At 38.7% G+C, this 27,743-nt stretch overlaps 1 protein-coding gene across 1 annotated transcript in view; it reads right to left on the reverse strand.

The window, feature by feature from the left end:
* The window catches only part of LOC128704700 (cytochrome P450 3A41-like), a 118,893-nt gene that overhangs the window by 40,849 nt on the left and 50,301 nt on the right, over positions 1-27,743 (reverse strand). Inside the window, exon 4 of the mRNA XM_070079646.1 lies at positions 17,775-17,835. Coding sequence (XP_069935747.1) covers positions 17,775-17,835 — 61 coding nt within the window. The remainder of the gene's footprint in view (positions 1-17,774; positions 17,836-27,743) is intronic.

Raw genomic sequence — 27,743 nt, forward strand, 5'->3', positions numbered from 1 at the left:
TGGGGACTGCTGAGGGTTGTATTTCTTCACTGTGCACACCGTGGGCTGTTGCTGTATGCCAGGTTGTGTACCCGTCATCTGCTGGTGAGGTGCAGCCACAGCCTGCATGCCAGGTTGTGTACCCGGCATCTGCTGGTGAGGTGCAGCCACAGCCTGCATAGTGGTTGTGCCTGGCAAGGAGGCTGGTGGGAGCTCGTGTAGTGCCGTCTGCTGATTGCGTTGCCCAGATGTTTCCTGTTGGCGCCGCTTGTTCCTCATGTTTTTGTTTCTTCGTTGCGGTAGTGGAGGAGGATACTCCTTTTCATGACGCCTGGTTGAGTTTTCAAGGGTCGGAAATTCCTGGGCACTGAGTTGGGTTGACTGATGAGAGTTCTGCAGTATGGAAGGATTCTCTGCACCCATCGTCTGCTGAGGGTGATGCTCTGCCGTAGCCTGCTGTCTCGTCGTTGGTGTCTTCCAAGCCTCACGAATTCTAGTGAGCCTCTCAGAGCATCGAGGGTTCCAGGCATGGTGTTTCTGCCTGCAATTCGGGCATCGTGGAGTGGGTGGCGATGCATTCTTCAGCTTGGTGATGCATTCCTCGGTAGGGTGGGGCTGGCTGCAGACACCGCAGATTACTCTGTTTGGACAGAGTGCACCCAGGTGTCCGTAACGCTGGCACTTGAAACAGCGAACTGGTTCTGCCGTGAAGGTCCTGACATCGTACCTGCCCCAAGAACCAAGGTCCAGCTGGGATGACAGCGGTCCTACATGCTGAATGAGGACCTGCCGGGTTGGTGCATTGCCTGCCGATTTTGCCTTGAGACGCTGAGCTGACACGACACTGGGGTGAGCTGCTACTGCCTCGATGGGCATCATCAGCGGGTATCGCATCACTACACCCTTGGTGACCTTCTGCCGAGAATCCAGTTCCTCCAGGGTGAAGGAGCGGTCTGTCTCCATGACTTTCTTCAAGGTGATATGCATTTCCCTGTTGATAGGAGTCAGTATTGGTTCTCCCCTCAGGTTGAACCATATCTTGAACCTCAGTTTGTGCCGTGTTTCCAGGTGTGTAACCACGCCATAGTGGGTTTTGTGTTCCCCATAAGCCTTTACCTTGAATCTGGAAGGTGATTTGAGCTGGTTTACCTGCTCCTTGGAGGGACGGCGTGTCTTACTGTTCACACTGATCCATCCTGCCGTATTCTCTGGCTGCATGGTTAGGCTTGTCAGAACTGGAGACTTTTCCTCTGATGACACGGAGTGGTCTCGCAACTTCTTCGCTAGGATTGCGCCCCACATTTCTAAATCCGAGTCGTCCATTTCTAAATCCGAGTCATCCGTCGTGTCCCTGGAACATCGTGACCTCTTCCTTTCGGCAGAAGCCATGTGTCTGTCTACGTAGTGCTGGACTGTGATGCTGAAGTGTACTCTGACACTGAATGTGTGATGAATGTAACAGAGTTGGAGCAGGACGGCTATATATAGGCAGGAAGAGGTAAGCCACTAACAACACCAGAAGTAAGCCACTAACAACACCAGAATTAGGCCACTAATAACACCAGAAGTAAGCTACTGACAACACCAGAAGTAAGCCACTAACAACACCAGAAGTAAGACAATAACAACATCTGAAGTTATCCACTAACAACACCAGAAGTAAGCCTCTAACAACATTAGAAGTAATCCACTTACAACACCAGAAGTAAGCCACTAACAACTCCAGAAGTAAGCCATTAACAACACCAGGAGTAAGACACTAACAACATTAGAAGTAAGCCACTAACAACACCAGAAGTAAGACATTACCAGCCCCAGAAGTAAGACACTATCAACACCAGAAGTAAGACACTAACAACACCAGAAGTAAGCCACTAACAACACCAGAAGTAAGACACTACCAACACCAGAAGTAAGACACTAACAACACCAGAAGTAAGCTACTAACAACACCATAAGTAAGACACTATCAACACCAGAAGTAAGCCACTAACAACACCAGAAGTAAGACACTACCAACACCAGAAGTAAGACACTACCAACACCAGAAGTAAGCCACTAACAACACCAGAACAAAGACACTACCAACACCAGAAGTAAGACACTAACAACACCAGAAGTAAGCCACTAACAACACCAGAAGTAAGACACTGCCAATACCAGAAGTAAGTCACTAACAACACCAGAAGTAAGACACTACCAACACCAGAAGAAAGACATGCCAACACTAGAAGTAAGCCACTAACAACACCAGAAGTAAGACTCTAACAACACCAGAAGTAAGACACTGCCAATACCAGAAGTAAGTCACTAACAACACCAGAAGTAAGACACTACCAACACCAGAAGAAAGACATGCCAACACTAGAAGTAAGCCACTAACAACACCAGAAGTAAGACACTGCCAATACCAGAAGTAAGTCACTAACAACACCAGAAGTAAGACACTACCAACACCAGAAGAAAGACATGCCAACACTAGAAGTAAGCCACTAACAACACCAGAAGTAAGACACTAACAACACCAGAATTAAGACACTACCAACACCAGAAGTAAGACACTAACAACACCAGAAGTAAGACACTACCAACACCAGAAGTAAGCCACTAACAACACCAGAAGTAAGACACTACCAACACCATAAGTAAGACACTACCAACACAAGAAGTAAGACACTACCAACACAAGAAGTAAGACACTAACAACACCAGAAGTAAGACACTACCAACACCAGAAGTAAGCCACTAACAACACCAGAAGTAAGACACTACCAACACCAGAAGTAAGCCACTAACAACACCAGAAGTAAGACACTACCAACACCATAAGTAAGACACTACCAACACAAGAAGTAATCCACTAACAACACCAGAAGTAAGACACTAACAACACCAGAAGTAAGCCACTAACAACACCAGAAGTAAGCCACTAACAACATCAGAACTAAGCCACTAACAACACCAGAAGCAACACACTAACAACACTAGAAGTAAGCTATTAACAGCACCAGAAGACACTAACAACACCAAAACTAAGACACTAACAACAGCAGAAGTAAGCCACTAACAACATTACAAGTAATCCACTACCAACACCAGAAGTAAGCCACTAACAACAACAGGAGTAAGCTACTAACAACACCAGAAGTAAGCCACTACCAACACCAGAAGTAAGACACTAACAACATTAGAAGTAAGCCACTAACAACACCAGAAGTATGCTACTAAGAACACCAGAAGTAAGCCACTAACAACGCCAGAAGTAAGCCACTAACAACACCAGAAGTAAGACACTAACAACACCAGAAGTAAGACACTAACAACACCAGAAGTAAGCCACTAACAACTCCAAAAGTAAAACACTAACAACATCAGAACTAAGCCACTAACAACACCAGAAGCAACACACTAACAACACTAGAAGTAAGCCATTAACAGCACCAGAAGACCCTAACAACACCAAAAGTAAAACACTAACAACACCAGAAGTAAGCCACTAGCAACATTAAAAGTAATCCACTAACAACACCAGAAGTAAGCCAATACCAACACCAGAAGTAAGTCACTAACAACAACAGGAGTAAGCTACTAACAACACCAGAAGTAAGCCACTACCAACACCAGAAGTAAGCCACTACCAACACCAGAAGTAAGCCACTAACAACACCAGAAGTAAGACACTACCAACACCAGAAGACACTACCAACACAAGAAGTAATCCACTAACAACACCGTATGTAAGCCACTACCAACACCAGAAGTAAGCCAGTAACGACACCAGAACTAAGCCACTAATAACACAAGAAGTATGACACAAACATAACTAGAAGTAAGCAACTGACAACACCAGGAGAAAGAAAATAACAACACCAAAAGTAAGCCACTAACAACACCAGAAGTAAGACACTAACAACACCAGAAGTAAGCCACTAACAACACCAGAAGTAAGACACTAACAACATCAGAACTAAGCCACTAACAACACCAGAAGTAAGACACTAACAACATCAGAACTAAGCCACTAACAACACCAGAAGTAAGCCACTAACAACACCAGAAGTAAGACACTAACAACACCAGAAGTAAGCCACTAACAACACCAGAAGTAAGACACTAACAACATCAGAACTAAGCCACTAACAACACCAGAAGAAACACACTAACAACACTAGAAGTAAGCTATTAACAGCACCAGAAGACACTAACAACACCAAAACTAAGACACTAACAACAGCAGAAGTAAGCCACTAACAACATTACAAGTAATCCACTAACAACACCAGAAGTAAGCCACTAACAACAACAGGAGTAAGCTACTAACAACACCAGAAGTAAGCCACTACCAACACCAGAAGAAAGCCACTAACAACACCAGAAGTAAGCCACTAACAACACCAGAAGTAAGACACTAACAACATTAGAAGTAAGCCGCTAACAACACCAGAAGTAAGCTACTAAGAACACCAGAAGTAAGCCACCAACAACGCCAGAAGTAAGCCACTAACAACACCAGAAGTAAGACACTAACAACATTTGAAGTAAGCCACTAACAACACCAGAAGAAAGCTACTAAGAACGCAAGAAGTAAGCCACTAAGAACGCTAGAAGTAAGCCACTAACAACACCAGAAGTAAGACACTAACAACATTAGAAGTAAGCCACTAACAACACCAGAAGTAAGCCACTAACTACATTAGAAATAATCCACTAACAACACCATAAGTAAGCCACTAACAACACGAGAAGTAAGCCACTAACAACACCAGGAGTAAGCCACTAAGAACACCAGAAGTAAGCCAGTAACAACACCAGAAGTAAGCCACTAAGAACTCCAGAAGTAAGCCACTAACAACACCAGAAGTAAGCCACTAAGAACACCAGAAGTAAGCCACTAAGAACATTTGAAGTAAGCCACTAACAACACTAGAAGAAAGCTACTAACAACATTAGAAGTAATCCACTAACAACACCATAAGTAAGCCACTAACAACACGAGAAGTAAGCCACTAACAACACCAGGAGTAAGCCACTAAGAACACCAGAAGTATGCCACTAACAACACCAGAAGTAAGCCACTAAGAACTCCAGAAGTAAGCCACTAACAACACCAGAAGTAAGCCACTAAGAACTCCAGAAGTAAGCCACTAAGAACACCAGAAGTAAGCCACTATGATCACAAGAAGTAAGCCACTAACAACACCAGAAGTAAGCCACTAACAACACCAGAAGTAAGCCACTTACAACATTAGAAATAGTCCACTAACAACACCATAAGTAAGCCACTAACAACACGAGAAGTATGCCACTAACAACACCAGAAGTAAGCCACTAACAACACTAGAAGTAAGCCACTAACAACATTAGAAATAATCCACTAACAACACCATAAGTAAGCCACTAACAACACGAGAAGTAAGCCACTAACAACACCAGAAGTAAGCCACTAACAACATTTGAAATAATCCACTAACAACACCATAAGTAAGCCACTAACAACACGAGAAGTAAGCCACTAACAACACCAGGAGTAAGCCACTAAGAACACCAGAAGTATGCCACTAACAACACCAGAAGTAAGCCACTAAGAACTCCAGAAGTAAGCTACTAACAACACCAGAAGTAAGCCACTAAGAACTCCAGAAGTAAGCCACTAAGAACACCAGAAGTAAGCCACTATGAACACAAGAAGTAAGCCACTAACAACACCAGAAGAAATCCACTAACAACACCAGAAGTAAGCCACTAACAACATTAGAAATAATCCACTAACAACACCATAAGTAAGCCACTAACAACACGAGAAGTAAGCCACTAACAACACCAGGAGTAAGCCACTAAGAACACCAGAAGTAAGCCACTAACAACACCAGAAGAAAGCCACTAAGAACACCAGAAGTAAGCCACTAACAACACCAGAAGTCAGCCACTAAGAACACCAGAAGTAAGCCACTAACAACACCAGAAGAAAGCCATTAAGAACACCAGAAGTAAGCCACTAACAACACCAGAAGAAAGCCACTAACAACACCAGAAGTAAGCCACTAACAACACCAGAAGTAAGCCACTAAGAAAACCAGAAGTAAGCCACTAACAACATCAGGAGTAAGACACTACCATCACCAGAAGTAAGACACTACCATCACCAGAAGTAAGGCACTACCATCACCCGAAGTAAGACACTACCATCACCAGAAGTAAGACACTACCATCACCAGAAGTAAGACACTGCCATCACCAGAAGTAAGGCACTACCATCACCCGAAGTAAGACACTACCATCACCAGAAGTAAGACACTACCATCACCAGAAGTAAGACACTGCCATCACCAGAAGTAAGGCACTACCATCACCAGAAGTAAGGCACTACCATCACCCGAAGTAAGACACTACCATCACCAGAAGTAAGACACTACCATCACCAGAAGTAAGGCACTACCATCACCAGAAGTAAGACACTACCATCACCAGAAGTAAGACACTACCATCACCAGAAGTAAGGCACTACCATCACCAGAAGTAAGACACTACCATCACCAGAAGTAAGACACTACCATCACCAGAAGTAAGGCACTACCATCACCAGAAGTAAGACACTACCATCACCAGAAGTAAGACACTACCATCACCAGAAGTAAGACACTACCATCACCAGAAGTAAGGCACTACCATCACCAGAAGTAAGACACTACCATCACCAGAAGTAAGACACTACCATCACCAGAAGTAAGACACTACCATCACCAGAAGTAAGGCACTACCATCACCAGAAGTAAGACACTACCATCACCAGAAGTAAGACACTACCATCACCAGAAGTAAGACACTACCATCACCAGAAATAAGACACTACCATCACCAGAAGTAAGGCACTACCATCACCAGAAGTAAGACACTACCATCACCAGAAGTAAGGCACTACCATCACCAGAAGTAAGGCACTACCATCACCAGAAGTAAGACACTACCATCACCAGAAGTAAGACACTACCATCACCAGAAGTAAGACACTACCATCACCAGAAGTAAGACACTACCATCACCAGAAGTAAGACACAACCATCACCAGAAGTAAGGCACTACCATCACCAGAAGTAAGACACTACCATCACCAGAAGTAAGACACTACCATCACCAGAAGTAAGACACTACCATCACCAGAAGTAAGACACTACCATCACCAGAAGTAAGACACTACCATCACCAGAAGTAAGGCACTACCATCACCAGAAGTAAGACACTACCATCACCAGAAGTAAGACACTACCATCACCAGAAGTAAGACACTACCATCACCAGAAGTAAGGCACTACCATCACCAGAAGTAAGACACTACCATCACCAGAAGTAAGACACTACCATCACCAGAAGTAAGACACTACCATCACCAGAAGTAAGCCACAAACACCAGACATAACGCTCTAACAACACCAGAAGTAAGCCACAAACACCAGACATAACGCTCTAACAACACCAGAAGTAAGCCACAAACACCAGACATAACGCTCTAACAACACCAGAAGTAAGCCACAAACACCAGACATAACGCTCTAACAACACCAGAAGTAAGCCACAAACACTAGACATAACGCTCTAACAACACCAGAAGTAAGCCACAAACACCAGACATAACGCTCTAACAACACCAGAAGTAAGCCACAAACACCAGACATAACGCTCTAACAACTCCAGATGTAAGCCACAAACACCAGACATAACGCTCTAACAACACCAGAAGTAAGCCACAAACACCAGACATAACGCTCTAACAACTCCAGAAGTAAGCCACAAACACCAGATATAACGCTCTAACAACACCAGAAGTAAGCCACAAACACCAGACATAACGCTCTAACAACACCAGATATAAGCCACAAACACCAGACATAACGCTCTAACAACTCCGGATGTAAGCCACAAACACCAGACATAACGCTCTAACAACACCAGATGTAAGCCACAAACACCAGACATAACGCTCTAACAACTCCAGATGTAAGCCACAAACACCAGACTTAACGCTCTAACAACACCAGAAGTAAGCCACAAACACCAGACATAACGCTCTAACAACACCAGAAGTAAGCCACAAACACCAGATATAACGCTCTAACAACACCAGAAGTAAGCCACAAACACCAGACATAACGCTCTAACAACACCAGATATAAGCCACAAACACCAGACATAACGCTCTAACAACACCAGATGTAAGCCACAAACACCAGACATAACGCTCTAACAACTCCAGATGTAAGCCACAAACACCAGACATAACGCTCTAACAACACCAGATGTAAGCCACAAACACCAGACATAACGCTCTAACAACACCAGAAGTAAGCCACAAACACCAGACATAACGCTCTAACAACACCAGATGTAAGCCACAAACACCAGACATAACGCTCTAACAACACCAGATGTAAGCCACAAACACCAGACATAACGCTCTAACAACACCAGAAGTAAGCCACAAACACCAGACATAACGCTCTAACAACACCAGATATAAGCCACAAACACCAGACATAACGCTCTAACAACACCAGATATAAGCCACAAACACCAGACATAACGCTCTAACAACACCAGATGTAAGCCACAAACACCAGACATAACGCTCTAACAACACCAGAAGTAAGCCACAAACACCAGACATAACGCTCTAACAACTCCAGATGTAAGCCATAAACACCAGACATAACGCTCTAACAACACCAGATGTAAGCCACAAACACCAGACATAACGCTCTAACAACTCCAGATGTAAGCCATAAACACCAGACATAACGCTCTAACAACACCAGAAGTAAGCCACAAACACTAGACATAACGCTCTAACAACACCAGAAGTAAGCCACAAACACCAGACATAACGCTCTAACAACACCAGAAGTAAGCCACAAACACCAGACATAACGCTCTAACAACTCCAGATGTAAGCCACAAACACCAGACATAACGCTCTAACAACACCAGAAGTAAGCCACAAACACCAGACATAACGCTCTAACAACTCCGGATGTAAGCCACAAACACCAGACTTAACGCTCTAACAACACCAGATGTAAGCCACAAACACCAGACATAACGCTCTAACAACTCCAGATGTAAGCCACAAACACCAGACTTAACGCTCTAACAACACCAGAAGTAAGCCACAAACACCAGACATAACGCTCTAACAACACCAGAAGTAAGCCACAAACACCAGACATAACGCTCTAACAACACCAGAAGTAAGCCACAAACACCAGACATAACGCTCTAACAACACCAGATATAAGCCACAAACACCAGACATAACGCTCTAACAACACCAGATGTAAGCCACAAACACCAGACATAACGCTCTAACAACTCCAGATATAAGCCACAAACACCAGACATAACGCTCTAACAACACCAGATGTAAGCCACAAACACCAGACATAACGCTCTAACAACACCAGATGTAAGCCACAAACACCAGACATAACGCTCTAACAACTCCAGAAGTAAGCCACAAACACCAGACATAACGCTCTAACAACTCCAGATGTAAGCCACAAACACCAGACATAACGCTCTAACAACTCCAGATGTAAGCCACAAACACCAGACATAACGCTCTAACAACACCAGAAGTAAGCCACAAACACCAGACATAACGCTCTAACAACTCCAGATGTAAGCCATAAACACCAGACATAACGCTCTAACAACACCAGATGTAAGCCACAAACACCAGACATAACGCTCTAACAACTCCAGATGTAAACCATAAACACCAGACATAACGCTCTAACAACACCAGAAGTAAGCCACAAACACCAGACATAACGCTCTAACAACTCCAGATGTAAGCCATAAACACCAGACATAACGCTCTAACAACACCAGAAGTAAGCCACAAACACCAGACATAACGCTCTAACAACTCCAGATGTAAGCCATAAACACCAGATATAACGCTCTAACAACACCAGATGTAAGCCACAAACACCAGACATAACGCTCTAACAACACCAGAAGTAAGCCACAAACACCAGACATAACGCTCTAACAACTCCAGATGTAAGCCACAAACACCAGACATAACGCTCTAACAACTCCAGATGTAAGCCACAAACACCAGACATAACGCTCTAACAACACCAGATGTAAGCCACAAACACCAGACATAACGCTCTAACAACTCCAGAAGTAAGCCACAAACACCAGACATAACGCTCTAACAACTCCAGATGTAAGCCACAAACACCAGACATAACGCTCTAACAACTCCAGATGTAAGCCACAAACACCAGACATAACGCTCTAACAACACCAGAAGTAAGCCACAAACACCAGACATAACGCTCTAACAACTCCAGATGTAAGCCATAAACACCAGACATAACGCTCTAACAACACCAGATGTAAGCCACAAACACCAGACATAACGCTCTAACAACTCCAGATGTAAGCCACAAACACCAGACATAACGCTCTAACAACACCAGAAGTAAGCCACAAACACCAGACATAACGCTCTAACAACTCCAGATGTAAGCCATAAACACCAGACATAACGCTCTAACAACACCAGATGTAAGCCACAAACACCAGACATAACGCTCTAACAACACCAGAAGTAAGCCACAAACACCAGACATAACGCTCTAACAACACCAGAAGTAAGCCACAAACACCAGACATAACGCTCTAACAACACCAGAAGTAAGCCACAAACACCAGACATAACGCTCTAACAACACCAGAAGTAAGCCACAAACACCAGACATAAGCCACTAAAGAAAGCTAACTAAGTCTTCAACAATACCGTGAGTTGGTCCTAGCAGTATTATAATATAATAATCTTAAAGTAACATATCATTACAGATCAGAATATTAACATTATAGATCAGCTACGATGATCACTCAGTCAGTTTCTTAAGAATATCTGGCGATACTTCGGATAAATTACTTTAACCTCGTCTTGAAATTTCTCAATGCGAACATTCAGTTAGAATTATTGCTGTTCAAACTCATCACTATAACAAGTTTTCTCACTTTGAACAATCACTATGAAATACCATTAAATATTTAACATTAACAGAGGAAGTTTAGCGAACAATGACAATATTAAGATAAGATAAGATAAGATTTCGTTCGGATTTTTAACCCAGGAGGGTTAGCCACCCAGAATAACCCAAGAAAGTCAGTGCGTCATCGAGGACTATCTAACTTATTTCCATTGTGGTCCTTAATCTTGTCCCCCAGGATGCCACCCACACCAGTCCACTAACACCCAGGTACCTATTTGCTGCTAGGTGAACAGGACAACAGGTGTAAGGAAACGTGTCGAAATGTTTCCACCCGCCGGGAATCGAACCCGGGCCCTCCGTGTGTGAAGCAGGAGCTTTAGCCACCAGGCCACCGGGCCACCAAGCCACCAGGCCACCAGGCCACCGGGCCACCAGGCCACCGGGCCACCAGGCCACCAGGCCACCGGGCCACCCATTTAGGTTTCATTTCCTATTTGTGTGTTGATGAGTCGTGGTAATATTTATCATTTATTTAACAAAGTTATAACTATTCAGATCTGGAGCTGGAGTGGCTTGGTTGTAGATTAATGGTTTAGAGAATCGATATGTTGATAAATTAGACACATGTGCACATGTGTCTAATTTATCAACATGTCGGTTCTCTGAACCATTCATCTACAGTCCTGTCAGACACTGCAACTTCTTGGGATCTTAATACTTGGGAATTCTTCGCTTGCCTAACCCTTGGGCACGACCTTGGGCACGACCTTGGGCACGACCTTGGGCACGACCTACTTCCACATTGAACAAATGGGACACCACCTACCACTGCTGCACCTCTCCTGCCATTCGGTTTATAAGCTGCTTCTCCGCTCATATGCTGTATTCTATTCAAGATTGATGGACTGACAACATCGACTCAAGGTTGAGGGACTGATTACCTCATTCTCCTCCTGTTCTTCAAGTTTATCCTCTGTATGGACTGATGAAGCCACTGTGTGGCGAAACGTTTCCTCAATAAAGATACCCAAGAGTTGCACATGTGTCTAATTTAACAATGGAGTGACTTAAGGAAGATTATTTGTTTGGTTTGTCTAGACTGAATTACATAACCGGTCTTGGTTCAGTCTTTATTTATCAATAACTTACAAAATGGTGCACTTTACTGTCTTCAGAATTAAAACTTATATTTATTGCTTCTGCTAATTACTTACTGCTAATTACTAATTGCTAATTACTTACTGCTAATTACTTATTGCTAATTACTTACTGCTAATTACTTACTGCTAATTACTTATTGTTAATTACTTACTGCTAATTACTTATTGCTAATTAATTACTGCTAATTACTTGCTGCTAATTATTTACTGCTAATTACTTACTGCTAATTACTTACTGCTAATTACTTACTGCTAATTACTTATTGCTAATTACTTACTGCTAATTACTTACTGCTAATTACTTATTGTTAATTACTTACTGCTAATTACTTATTTCTAATTAATTACTGCTAATTACTTACTGCTAATTATTTACTGCTAATTACTTACTGCTAATTACTTACTGCTAATTACTTATTGCTAATTACTTACTGCTAATTACTTACTGCTAATTACTTATTGTTAATTACTTACTGCTAATTACTTATTGCTAATTAATTACTGCTAATTACTTACTGCTAATTATTTACTGCTAATTACTTACTGCTAATTATTTACTGCTAATTACTTACTGCTAATTACTTATTGCTAATTACTTACTGCTAATTACTTACTGCTAATTACTTATTGTTAATTACTTACTGCTAATTACTTATTGCTAATTAATTACTGCTAATTACTTACTGCTAATTATTTACTGCTAATTCCTTACTGCTAATTACTTACTGCTAATTACTTACTGCTAATTACTTATTGCTAATTACTTACTGCTAATTACTTACTGCTAATTACTTATTGTTAATTACTTACTGCTAATTACTTATTGCTAATTAATTACTGCTAATTACTTACTGCTAATTATTTACTGCTAATTACTTACTGCTAATTACTTACTGCTAATTACTTACTGCTAATTACTTATTGCTAATTACTTACTGCTAATTAATTACTGCTAATTACTTACTGCTAATTATTTACTGCTAATTACTTATTTCTAATTACTTACTGCTAATTACTTACTGCTAATTACTTATTGCTAATTACTTACTGCTAATTACTTACTGCTAATTACTTATTGCTAATTACTTACTGCTAATTACTTACTGCTAATTACTTACTGCTAATTATTTAATGAACTTAATCGAAGACGAGGATGGGAAATTTAGCGTTATTATGATCATTATTATTATTATGATCATTATTATTATTATGATCATTATTATTATGATCATTATTATTATTATGATCATTATTATTATGATCATTATTATTATTATGATCATTATTATTATTATGATCATTATTATTATGATCATTATTATTATTATGATCATTATTATTATGATCATTATTATTATTATGATCATTATTATTATTATGATCATTATTATTATGATCATTATTATTATTATGATCATTATTATTATTATGATCATTAGATTGTGCAAATTATTTCTCTTAACAAAAAGAGTAAGGACATATTACTTATAATAATAATAATAATAATAATAATAATAATAATAATAATATCCTTATTTCTATAAGTACATGTACAAGGTATACAAGTACATGTACAAGGTATACAAGTACATGTACAAGGTATACAAGTACATGTACAAGGTATACAAGTACATGTACAAGGTATACAAGTACATGTACAAGGTATACAAGTACATGTACAAGGTATACAAGTACATGTACAAGGTATACAAGTACATGTACAAGGTATACAAGTACAAGTACAAGGTATACAAGTACAAGTACAAGGTATACAAGTACATGTACAAGGTATACAAGTACATGTACAAGGTATACAAGTACATGTACAAGGTATACAAGTACAAGTACAAGGTATACAAGTACAAGTACAAGGTATACAAGTACATGTACAAGGTATACAAGTACATGTACAAGGTATACAAGTACATGTACAAGGTATACAAGTACAAGTACAAGGTATACAAGTACAAGTACAAGGTATACAAGTACATGTACAAGGTATACAAGTACATGTACAAGGTATACAAGTACATGTACAAGGTACACAAGTACATGTACAAGGTATACAAGTACATGTACAAGGTATACAAGTACATGTACAAGGTATACAAGTACATGTACAAGGTATACAAGTACAAGTACAAGGTATACAAGTACATGTACAAGGAACACAAGTACATGTACAAGGAACACAAGTACATGTACAAGGTATACAAGTACATGTACAAGGTATACAAGTACATGTACAAGGTATACAAGTACATGTACAAGGTATACAAGTACTTGTACAAGGTATACAAGTACATGTACAAGGTATACAAGTACATGTACAAGGTATACAAGTACATGTACAAGGTATACAAGTACACGTACAAGGTATACAAGTACATGTACAAGGTATACAAGTACACGTACAAGGTATACAAGTACATGTACAAGGTATACAAGTACATGTACAAGGTATACAAGTACTTGTACAAGGTATACAAGTACATGTACAAGGTATACAAGTACATGTACAAGGTATACAAGTACATGTACAAGGTATACAAGTACATGTACAAGGTATACAAGTACATGTACAAGGTATACAAGTACATGTACAAGGTATACAAGTACATGTACAAGGTATACAAGTACATGTACAAGGTATACAAGTGCATGTACAAGGTATACAAGTACTTGTACAAGGCATACAAGTACATGTACAAGGTATACAAGTACATGTACAAGGTATACAAGTATATGTACAAGGTATACAAGTACATGTACAAGGTATACAAGTACATGTACAAGGTATACAAGTACATGTACAAGGTATACAAGTACATGTACAAGGTATACAAGTACAAGTACAAGGTATACAAGTACATGTACAAGGAACACAAGTACATGTACAAGGTATACAAGTACATGTACAAGGTATACAAGTACATGTACAAGGTATACAAGTACAAGTACAAGGTATACAAGTACATGTACGAGGAACACAAGTACATGTACAAGGTATACAAGTACATGTACAAGGTATACAAGTACATGTACAAGGTATACAAGTACAAGTACAAGGTATACAAGTACATGTACGAGGAACACAAGTACATGTACAAGGTATACAGACTATAGCTGACATCAGTGACATACTACTATATAGAAATTACCGAGTTATGTTGAGCATTTCCCGTAAATTAGGTCAGTTTTGTCTCAGGATGCGACCCACACCAGTCCACTAACACCCAGGATGTGACCCACACCAGTCCACTAACACCCAGGATGCGACCCACACCAGTCCACTAACACCCAGGATGTGACCCACACCAGTCCACTAACACCCAGGATGTGACCCACACCAGTCCACTAACACCCAGGATGTGACCCACACCAGTCCACTAACACCCAGGATGTGACCCACACCAGTACACTAACACCCAGGATGTGACCCACACCAGTCCACTAACACCCAGGATGTGACCCACACCAGTCCACTAACACCCAGGATGTGACCCACACCAGTCCACTAACACCCAGGATGTGACCCACACCAGTCCACTAACACCCAGGATGTGACCCACACCAGTCCACTAACACCCAGGATGTGACCCACACCAGTCCACTAACACCCAGGATGTGACCCACACCAGTCCACTAACACCCAGGATGTGACCCACACCAGTCCACTAACACCCAGGATGTGACCCACACCAGTCCACTAACACCCAGGATGTGACCCACACCAGTCCACTAACACCCAGGATGTGACCCACACCAGTCCACTAACACCCAGGATGTGACCCACACCAGTCCACTAACACCCAGGATGTGACCTACACCAGTCCACTAACACCCAGGATGTGACCCACACCAGTCCACTAACACCCAGGATGAGACCCACACCAGTCCACTAACACCCAGGATGTGACCCACACCAGTCCACTAACACCCAGGATGAGACCCACACCAGTCCACTAACACCCAGGATGTGACCTACAACAGTCAACTAACACCGAGGATGTGACCCACACCAGTCCACTAACACCCAGGATGTGACCCACACCAGTCCACTAACACCCAGGATGTGACCTACAACAGTCAACTAACACCGAGGATGTGACCCACACCAGTCCACTAACACCCAGGATGTGACCCACACCAGTCCACTAACACCCAGGATGTGACCCACACCAGTCCACTAACACCCAGGATGTGACTCACACCAGTCCACTGACACTCAGGATGTGACCTACACCAGTCAACTAACACCCAGGATGCGACCCACACCAGTCCACTAACACCCAGGATGTGACTCACACCAGTCCACTGACACTCAGGATGTGACCTACACCAGTCAACTAACACCCAGGATGTGACTCACACCAGTCCACTGACACTCAGGATGTGACCCACACCAGTCCACTAACACCCAGGATGTGACCCACACCAGTCCACTAACACCCAGGATGTGACCCACACCAGTCCACTAACACCCAGGATGTAACCCACACCAGTCCACTAACACCTAGGATGCGACCCACACCAGTCCACTAACACGCAGGCTGTGACCCACACCAGTCCAATAACACCCAGGATGTAACCCACACCAGTCCACTAACACCTAGGATGCGACCCACACCAGTCCACTAACACGCAGGCTGTGACCCACACCAGTCCAATAACACCCAGGATGTGACCCACACCAGTCCACTAACACCCAGGATGTAACCCACACCAGTCCACTAACACCTAGGATGCGACCCACACCAGTCCACTAACACGCAGGCTGTGACCCACACCAGTCCAATAACACCCAGGCTGTGACCCACACCAGTCCAATAACACCCAGGATGTAACCCACACCAGTCCACTAACACCTAGGATGCGACCCACACCAGTCCACTAACACGCAGGCTGTGACCCACACCAGTCCAATAACACCCAGGATGTGACCCACACCAGTCCACTAACACCCAGGATGTAACCCACACCAGTCCACTAACACCCAGGATGCGACCCACACCAGTCCACTAACACCCAGGATGTAACCCACACCAGTCCACTAACACCCAGGATGCGACCCACACCAGTCCACTAACACCCAGGATGTAACCCACACCAGTCCACTAACACCCAGGATTTAACCCACACCAGTCCACTAACACCCAGGATTTAACCCACACCAGTCCACTAACACCCAGGATGCAACCCACACCAGTCCACTAACACCCAGGATGTAACCCACACCAGTCCACTAACACCCAGGATGCGACCCACACCAGTCCACTAACACCCAGGATGTAACCCACACCAGTCCACTAACACCCAGGATGCGACCCACACCAGTCCACTAACACCCAGGCTGTGACCCACACCAGTCCACTAACACCCAGGCTGTGACCCACACCAGTCCACTAACACCCAGGCTGTGACCCACACCAGTCCAATAACACCCAGGATGTAACCCACACCAGTCCACTAACACCCAAGTACCATTTTACTACTGGGGAACATAGACGAACGGTACGAAGAAACACACCCATTGTTTCTACCCTCGCCTGGAATCGAACCCAGCAGAATTTCTCATTTCTTTCAAACAAACACAAAGGAATATGATCGAACACGCACCACCTACTTGTATTGTTTGGTGCACACACGTTCCACATAGGGACCCGGCGGGTACAGTCTCAGTGTTTCTGAAATATAATTAGGCTTTTCAGTTTCATATCCATCAACACGGAATATATGAATAAAAACTGCATTAAATTTTAATTCCAGAGGAGAAACAATCTAAAAAATTTCTGGACTCTCTTGACTAGCTGTCCATCTCTCAGTATGTTTTATTAGATACTACTGTGGTTTAAACAGTGATTGTTAGATACTATTGTGGTTTAAACAGTGATTGTTAGATAATATTGTGGTTTAAACAGTGATTGTTAGATAATATTGTGGTTTAAACAGTGATTGTTAGATAATATTGTGGCTTAAACAGTGATTGTTAGATAATATTGTGGCTTAAACAGTGATTGTTAGATAATATTGTGGCTTAAACAGTGATTGTTAGATAATATTGTTGCTTAAGCAGTGATTGTTAGATAATATTGTGGCTTAAGCAGTGATTGTTAGATAATATTGTGGCTTAAACAGTGATTGTTAGATAATATTGTGGTTTAAACAGTGATTGTTAGATAATATTGTGGCTTAAACAGTGATTGTTAGATAATATTGTGGCTTAAACAGTGATTGTTAGATAATATTGTGGCTTAAACAGTGATTGTTAGATAATATTGTGGCTTAAACAGTGATTGTTAGATAATATTGTGGCTTAAGCAGTGATTGTTAGATAATATTGTGGCTTAAACAGTGATTGTTAGATAATATTGTGGCTTAAACAGTGATTGTTAGATAATATTGTGGCTTAAACAGTGATTGTTAGATAATATTGTGGCTTAAACAGTGATTGTTAGATAATATTGTGGTTTAAACAGTGCTTAAACAGTGATTGTTAGATAATATTTGTTAGATAATATTGTGGCTTAAACAGTGATTAGATAATATTGTGGCTTAATATTGTGGCTTAAACAGTGATTGTTAGATAATATTGTGGCTTAAAGTGAGTGATTGTTACAGTGATTGTTAGATAATATTGTGGCTTAAACAGTGATTGTTAGATAATATTGTGGCTTAAACAGTGATTGTTAGATAATATTGTGGCTTAAACAGTGATTGTTAGATAATATTGTTGCTTAAGCAGTGATTGTTAGATAATATTGTGGCTTAAACAGTGATTGTTAGATAATATTGTGGCTTAAACAGTGATTGTTAGATAATATTGTGGCTTAAACAGTGATTGTTAGATAATATTGTGGCTTAAACAGTGATTGTTAGATAATATTGTGGCTTAAACAGTGATTGTTAGATAATATTGTGGCTTAAACAGTGATTGTTAGATAATATTGTGGCTTAAACAGTGATTGTTAGATAATATTGTGGCTTAAACAGTGATTGTTAGATAATATTGTGGCTTAAACAGTGATTGTTAGATAATATTGTGGCTTAAACAGTGATTGTTAGATAATATTGTGGCTTAAACAGTGATTGTTAGATAATATTGTGGCTTAAACAGTGATTGTTAGATAATATTGTGGCTTAAACAGTGATTGTTAGATAATATTTTGGCTTAAACAGTGATTGTTAGGTAATATTGTGGCTTAAACAGTTATTGTTAGATAATATTGTTGCTTAAGCAGTGATTGTTAGATAATATTGCGGCTTAAGCAGTGATTGTTAGATAATATTGTGGCTTAAACAGTGATTGTTAGATAATATTGTGGCTTAAACAGTGATTGTTAGTGGCTTAAACAGTGAGTTGATAATATTGTGGTAAACAGTGATTGATAGATAATATTGTGGCTTAAACAGTGATTGTTAGATAATATTGTGGCTTAAACAGTGATTGTTAGATAATATTGCTGTTTAAACAGTGATTGTTAGTTAATATTGTGGCTTAAACAGTGATTGTTAGATAATATTGAGGCTTAAACAGTGATTGTTAGATAATATTGTGGGTTAAACAGTGATTGTTAGATAAAATTGTGGCTTAAACAGTGATTGTTAGGTAATATTGTGGCTTAAGCAGTGATTGTTAGATAATATTGTGGCATAAGCAATGATTGTTAGATAATATTGTGGCTTAAACAATGATTGTTAGATAATATTGTGGTTTAAACAGTGATTGTTAGATAATATTGTGGTTTAAACAGTGATTGATAGATAATGTTGTGGTTTAAACAGTGATTGTTAGATAATATTGTGTCTTAAACAGTGATTGTTAGATAATATTGTGGCTTAAACAGTGATTGTTAGATAATATTGTGGCTTAAACAGTGATTGTTAGATAATATTGTGGCTTAAACAGTGATTATTAGATATTATTGCTTAGTGATTGTTATAAGTGATTGTTACATAATATTGTGGCTTAAACAGTGATTGTTAGATAATATTGTGGCTTAAACAGTGATTGTTAGATAATATTGTGGCTTAAACAGTGATTGTTAGATAATATTGTGGCTTAAACAGTGATTGTTAGATAATATTGTGGCTTAAACAGTGATTGTTAGATAATATTGTGGCTTAAACAGTGATTGTTAGATAATATAGTGGCTTAAACAGTGATTGTTAGATAATAGTGTTGCTTAAACAGTATTGTTGATAATATTGTGGCTTAAATTGTGGCAGTGATTGTTAGATAATATTGTGGCTTAAGCAGTGATTGTTAGATAATATTGTGGCTTAAACAGTGATTGTTAGATAATATTGTGGCTTAAACAGTGATTGTTAGATAATATTGTGGCTTAAACAGTGATTGTTAGATAATATTGTGGCTTAAACAGTGATTGTTAGATAATATTGTGGCTTAAACAGTGATTGTTAGATAATATTGTGGCTTAAACAGTGATTGTTAGATAATATTGTGGCTTAAACAGTGATTGTTAGATAATATTGTGGCTTAAACAGTGATTGTTAGATAATATTGTGGCTTAAACAGTGATTGTTAGATAATATTGTGGCTTAAACAGTGATTGTTAGATAATATTGTGGCTTAAACAGTGATTGTTAGATAATATTGTGGTTTAAACAGTGATTGTTAGTTATTATTGTTGTTTAAACATTGATTGTTAGATAATATTTTGGTTTAAATAGTGATTGTTAGATACTATAGTGGCTTAAACAGTGATTGTTAGATAATATTGTGGCAGTGATTGTTAGATTAAACAGTGATTGTTAGATAATATTGTGGTTTAAACAGTGATTGTTAGATAATATTGTGTCTTAAACAGTGATTGTTAGATAATATTGTGGCTTAAACAGTGATTGTTAGATAATATTGTGGCTTAAACAGTGATTGTTAGATAATATTGTGGCTTAAACAGTGATTGTTAGATAATATTGTGGCTTAAACAGTGATTGTTAGATAATATTGTGGCTTAAACAGTGATTGTTAGATAATATTGTTGCTTAAACAGTGATTGTTAGATAATATTGTGGCTTATTGTGGCTTAAACAGTGATTGTTAGATAATATTGTGGGCTTAAACAGTGATTGTTAGATAATATTGTGGCTTAAACAGTGATTGTGATTGTTAGATAATATTGTGGTTTAAACAGTGATTGTTAGATAATATTGTGGCTTAAACAGTGATTGTTAGATAATATTGTGGCTTAAACAGTGATTGTTAGATAATATTGTGGTTTAAACAGTGATTGTTAGATAATATTGTGGTTTAAACAGTGATTGTTAGATAATATTGTGGCTTAAACAGTGATTGTTAGATAATATTGTGGCTTAAACAGTGATTGTTAGATAATATTGTGGCTTAAACAGTGATTGTTAGATAATATTGTGGCTTAAACAGTGATTGTTAGATAATATTGTGGCTTAAACAGTGTTTGTTAGATAATATTGAGGCTTAAACAGTGATTGATAATATTGTGGCTTAAACAGTGATTGTTAGATAATATTGAGGCTTAAACAGTGATTGTTAGATAATATTGAGGCTTAAACAGTGATTGATAGACAATATTGTGGCTTAAACAGTGATTGTTAGATAATATTGTGGCTTAAACAGTGATTGTTAGATAATATTGAGGCTTAAACAGTGATTGTTAGATAATATTGAGGCTTAAACAGTGATTGTAATAGATACAGTATTGATAATATTGGCTTAAACAGTGATTGTTAGATAATATTGTGGCTTAAACAGTGATTGATAATATTGGCTTAAACAGTGATTGTTAGATAATATTGTGGCTTAAACAGTGATTGTTAGATAATATTGTGGCTTAAACAGTGATTGTTGATAATATTGAGGCTTAAACAGTGATTGTTAGATAATATTGTGTCTTAAACAGTGATTGTTAGATAATATTGTGGCTTAAACAGTGATTGTTAGATAATATTGTGGCTTAAACAGTGATTGTTAGATAATATTGTGGCTTAAACAGTGATTGTTAGATAATATTGTGGTTTAAACAATGATTGTTAGATAATATTGTGGCTTAAACAGTGATTGTTAGATAATATTGTGGCTTAAACAGTGATTGTTAGATAATATTGTGGCTTAAACAGTGATTGTTAGATAATATTGTGGCTTAAACAGTGATTGTTAGATAATATTGTGGCTTAAACAGTGATTGTTAGATAATATTGAGGCTTAAACAGTGATTGTTAGATAATATTGTGGCTTAAACAGTGATTGTTAGATAATATTGTGGCTTAAACAGTGATTGTTAGATAATATTGTGGCTTAAACAGTGATTGTTAGATAATATTGTGGCTTAAACAGTGATTGTTAGATAATATTGTGGCTTAAACAGTGATTGTTAGATAATATTGTGGCTTAAACAGTGATTGTTAGATAATATTGTGGCTTAAACAGTGATTGTTAGATAATATTGTGGCTTAAACAGTGATTGTTAGATAATATTGTGGCTTAAACAGTGATTGTTAGATAATATTGTGGCTTAAACAGTGATTGTTTGATAATATTGTGGCTTAAATAGTGATTGTTAGATAATATTGTGGCTTTAACAGTGATTGTTAGATAATATTGTGGCTTAAACAGTGATTGTTTGATAATATTGTGGCTTAAACAGTGATTGTTAGATAATATTGTGGCTTTAACAGTGATTGTTAGATAATATTGTGGCTTAAACAGTGATTGTTTGATAATATTGTGGCTTAAACAGTGATTGTTAGATAATATTGTGGCTTAAACAGTGATTGTTAGATAATATTGTGGCTTAAACAGTGATTGTTAGATAATATTGTGGCTTAAACAGTGATTGTTAGATAATATTGTGGCTTAAACAGTGATTGTTTGATAATATTGTGGCTTAAACAGTGATTGTTAGATAATATTGTGGCTTAAACAGTGATTGTTAGATAATATTGTGGCTTAAACAGTGATTGTTTGATAATATTGTGGCTTAAACAGTGATTGTTAGATAATATTGTGGCTTAAACAGTGATTGTTAGATAATATTGTGGCTTAAACAGTGATTGTTAGATAATATTGTGGCTTAAACAGTGATTGTTAGATAATATTGTGGCTTTAACAGTGATTGTTAGATAATATTGTGGCTTAAACAGTGATTGTTAGATAATATTGTGGCTTAAACAGTGATTGTTAGATAATATTGTGGCTTAAACAGTGATTGTTAGATAATATTGTGGCTTAAACAGTGATTGTTAGATAATATTGTGGCTTAAACAGTGATTGTTAGATAATATTGTGGCTTAAACAGTGATTGTTAGATAATATTGTGGCTTAAACAGTGATTGTTAGATAATATTGAGGCTTAAACAGTGATTGTTAGATAATATTGTGGCTTAAACAGTGATTGTTAGATAATATTGTGGCTTAAACAGTGATTGTTAGATAATATTGTGGCTTAAACAGTGATTGTTAGATAATATTGTGGCTTAAACAGTGATTGTTAGATAATATTGTGGCTTAAACAGTGATTGTTAGATAATATTGTGGCTTAAACAGTGATTGTTTGATAATATTGTGGCTTAAACAGTGATTGTTAGATAATATTGTGGCTTAAACAGTGATTGTTAGATAATATTGTGGCTTAAACAGTGATTGTTAGATAATATTGTGGCTTAAACAGTGATTGTTAGATAATATTGAGGCTTAAACAGTGATTGTTAGATAATATTGTTGCTTAAACAGTGATTGTTAGATAATATTGTGGCTTAAACAGTGATTGTTAGATAATATTGTGGCTTAAACAGTGATTGTTAGATAATATTGAGGCTTAAACAGTGATTGTTAGATAATATTGTTGCTTAAACAGTGATTGTTAGATAATATTGTGGCTTAAACAGTGATTGTTAGATAATATTGTGGCTTAAACAGTGATTGTTAGATAATATTGAGGCTTAAACAGTGATAATTAACTTGCTGATATACAGCTGTCATATATTTGTGGCATCACAATGTGTCATTATATATGTTACTTGTCGTAGACATTTTATATGTCCAGCTCGTTCAAACAACGAAACTATTATGATGCTTCTGATTCTTGTTTTTAATTAAAAATAAAAGAAACAGGAGCTACAACCCAACCAATAACTGCTCTAATCTACACTATTTTTAACTTCATAACAGAGATCATTTTGTAAAGTAAAAGGACACAAGTGCAACTAATGTGACATTTATTGTAGCAACGTTTCGCTCTCCAGGAGCTTTATCAAGCCATTACAAACAATACATGGACACAGAGGGTATATAAAGGCTCAGAGTGAGGTGCAATACTAGTGAGGTACCATTTCGATGTTCACTAGTGGTAGTAGTAGTAGTAGAGCGAAACGTTGCCACAATAAATGTCACATTAGTTGCACTTGTGTCCTTTTACTTTACATATTGTCGGTAATTCTACCAACTTTATTACAGAGATCATTTTGTTCTTGTTTTCTTAGTCAAGTTTTTGAGAGTTCTGGGTATTTTCAGTCAATTATTCACAGATGAGGAAATTTTGAATATCTGTTAATTATGTATTATTAATTGGGAAATATTTTAAAATTGCCAGAAGTGCATTTAACTATTTGAAAAAGGACATCAAAAATTTTTGAACCAAGAATATGTTGGTTCTCAATTATCTTGAAGACCTTCTTGATATAACTTTTCAAATTAAGATTTTTAAAATCAAAGTTGTATTTGAAAATCATGATTTAGTAAAACCATTCAGTTAAAAATTCCTTCAAAAATGCTGATGACACTGTCTATAAGATTTCCTGTGAAAAAAAATAAAATTTATTATGGTCAAACTGGAGAAGTTTTTAATTAAGATTGAAAAAAACATACATATAATATTAGACCTGGACAAGGGTCTAACATTAGACCTGGACAAGTCTAATATTAGACCTGGACAAGTCTAATATTAGACCTGGACAAGTCTAATATTAGACCTGGACAAGTCTAATATTAGACCTGGACAAGTCTAATATTAGACCTGGACATGGGTCTAATATTAGACCTGGACATGGGTCTAATATTAGACCTGGACATGGGTCTAATATTAGACCTGGACAAGACTAATATTAGACCTGGACATGGGTCTAATATTAGACCTGGACGTGGGTCTAATATTAGACCTGGACATGGGTCTAATAATCTGTTTATTCATGTTAGACTTTACAAGATCATAATTGATTTTCAAAAAACCAAGAAAGTTGTATTAAGTTGGTCTATATCTTAACAAAATACAGTCGAATAAATTTTCATTTAATTATAATTTAATTAGATTCATTTATAACTAATAGATTTTTTAAACAATTTAAACTACGGCTGATATAAGAACATAAGAAAGGAGGAACACTGCAGCAGGCCTGCTGGCCCATACTAGGCAGGTCCTTTACAATTCATCCCACTAACAAAACATTTGCCCAACCCAATTTTCAATGCTACCCAAGAAATAAGCTCTGATGTGAAAGTCCCACTCAAATCCAACCCCTCCCACTCGTGTACTTATAGAACATAAGAACATAAGAATGTAGGAACACTGCAGAAGGCCTACTGGCCCATACGAGGCAGGTCCTTATCAAAACGACATCTACCTAAAGCTACTCAAGAAACAACTCTCGCACCCCCCAACACCAATCAAACCCAGCCCCTCCCACTCATATATTTGTCCAGTCTCTTCTTAAAGCTACCCAAGGTCCTAGCCTCTATCACCCCACTGGGAAGACTGTTCCACACATCTACAACTCTGTTAGAAAACCAGTACTTACCTATGTCCTTTCTAAATCTAAATTTATCCAACTTAAATCCATTATTCCTGGTTCTTACCTGGTTCGACACCCTCAGTACTTTATTAATGTCTCCCTTGAAGATTGAGACACTTATGCAGCATATGGGAATCTTTATTCAGGAAACGTTTCGCCACACAGTGGCTTCATCAGTCCAATACAAAGAGGAAGGCGTAAGGAGAGGAGGAGAATGAGGTAATCAGTCCCTCAACCTGGAGTCGATGTGTTCAGTCCATCAATCTTTTAGATGAACACATCGACTCCAGGTTGAGGGACTGATTACCTCATTCTCCTCCTCTCCTTACGCCTTCCTCTTTGTATTGGACTGATGAAGCCACTGTGTGGCGAAACGTTTCCTGAATAAAGATTCCCATATGCTGCATAAGTGTCTCAATCTTCAACTTGTCGATTTTTCAAACCATTCATCACAAATGTCTCCCTTGTTTATGCCCGTCATCCACTTATACACTTCAATGATATCACCCCTCATTCTACGCCTCTCCAGAGAGTGGAGATTTAAGGCTTTAAGTCTATCTTCATACGGGAGGTTCCTTACACAGTAAATCATTGCTAGGGATTCTGAAACTAATCCAAAAAGTTTTTTCCAGGTATATAGAACAAAAGTCAGAGATAAGATAGGTCCCCTTAAAAATAACTATGGGCATCTTACTGACAAAGAGAATGAAATGTGCTCGATTTTAAATAATTATTTTCTCTCGGTTTTTACACAGGAAGACACTAATAATATCCCGGTAATTAATTTTTATAGTGGATCAGAAGAAGATAAATTATGTAACATCACAGTCACTAGTGAAATGGTTGTGAAGCAGATAGACCGACTGAAGCAAAATAAGTCACCGGGTCCTGATGAGGTTTTTTCAAGGGTTCTTAAGGAATGCAAAATGGAAGTCTGTGAACCATTAACTAATATTTTTAATTTATCTCTTCAAACAGGTGTAGTGTCTGATATGTGGAAGATGGCTAATGTGATTCCTATTTTTAAAACAGGGGACAAGTCGTTACCGTCAAATTACCGCCCAATAAGCCTGACCTCAATTGTAGGCAAGTTGCTAGAGTCAATTATAGCTGAGATTATAAGAAGCCATCTCGATAAGCATAGCTTGATTAATGATACTCAGCATGGATTCACAAGAGGCTGGTCTTGTCTAACTAATTTATTAACTTTCTTCAGTAAAGCTTTTGAGGCTGTTGACCACGATAAAGAATTCGATATTGTTTACTTAGATTTTAGTAAGGCATTTGATAGAGTTCCGCACCAAAGACTGTTGAAGAAAGTAGCAGCTCATGGCACTGGGGGAAAAGTGCTCTCGTGGATCGAGTCATGGCTCACAGACAGGAAGCAGAGAGTGTCCATAAATGGGGTTAAATCCGAGTGGGGATCAGTAACAAGTGGCGTTCCACAGGGATCAGTCTTGGGCCCGTTGTTGTTTATAATATATATCAATGATCTTGATGAAGGAATTGCTAGTGATATGAGCAAATTCGCCGATGACACGAAGATAGGTAGGATAATTGATTCAAACGTAGATGTTAGGGAACTTCAGGAGGATTTAGACAAACTCTACTCTTGGTCAGAAAAGTGGCAGATGCAGTTCAATGTGGATAAATGCAAGGTTCTGAAGCTCGGGAGTGTCTATAACCCTAGCACTTATAAGTTAAATAATGTAGAACTTAGCCATACAGATTGCGAAAAGGACTTGGGGGTTATGGTAAGCAGCAACCTTAAACCAAGACAGCAATGCCTAAGCGTACGTAATAAGGCAAA

The sequence above is a fragment of the Cherax quadricarinatus genome, chromosome 100, assembly GCF_038502225.1.
Source record: "Cherax quadricarinatus isolate ZL_2023a chromosome 100, ASM3850222v1, whole genome shotgun sequence".
Lineage (NCBI taxonomy): Eukaryota > Metazoa > Arthropoda > Malacostraca > Decapoda > Parastacidae > Cherax > Cherax quadricarinatus.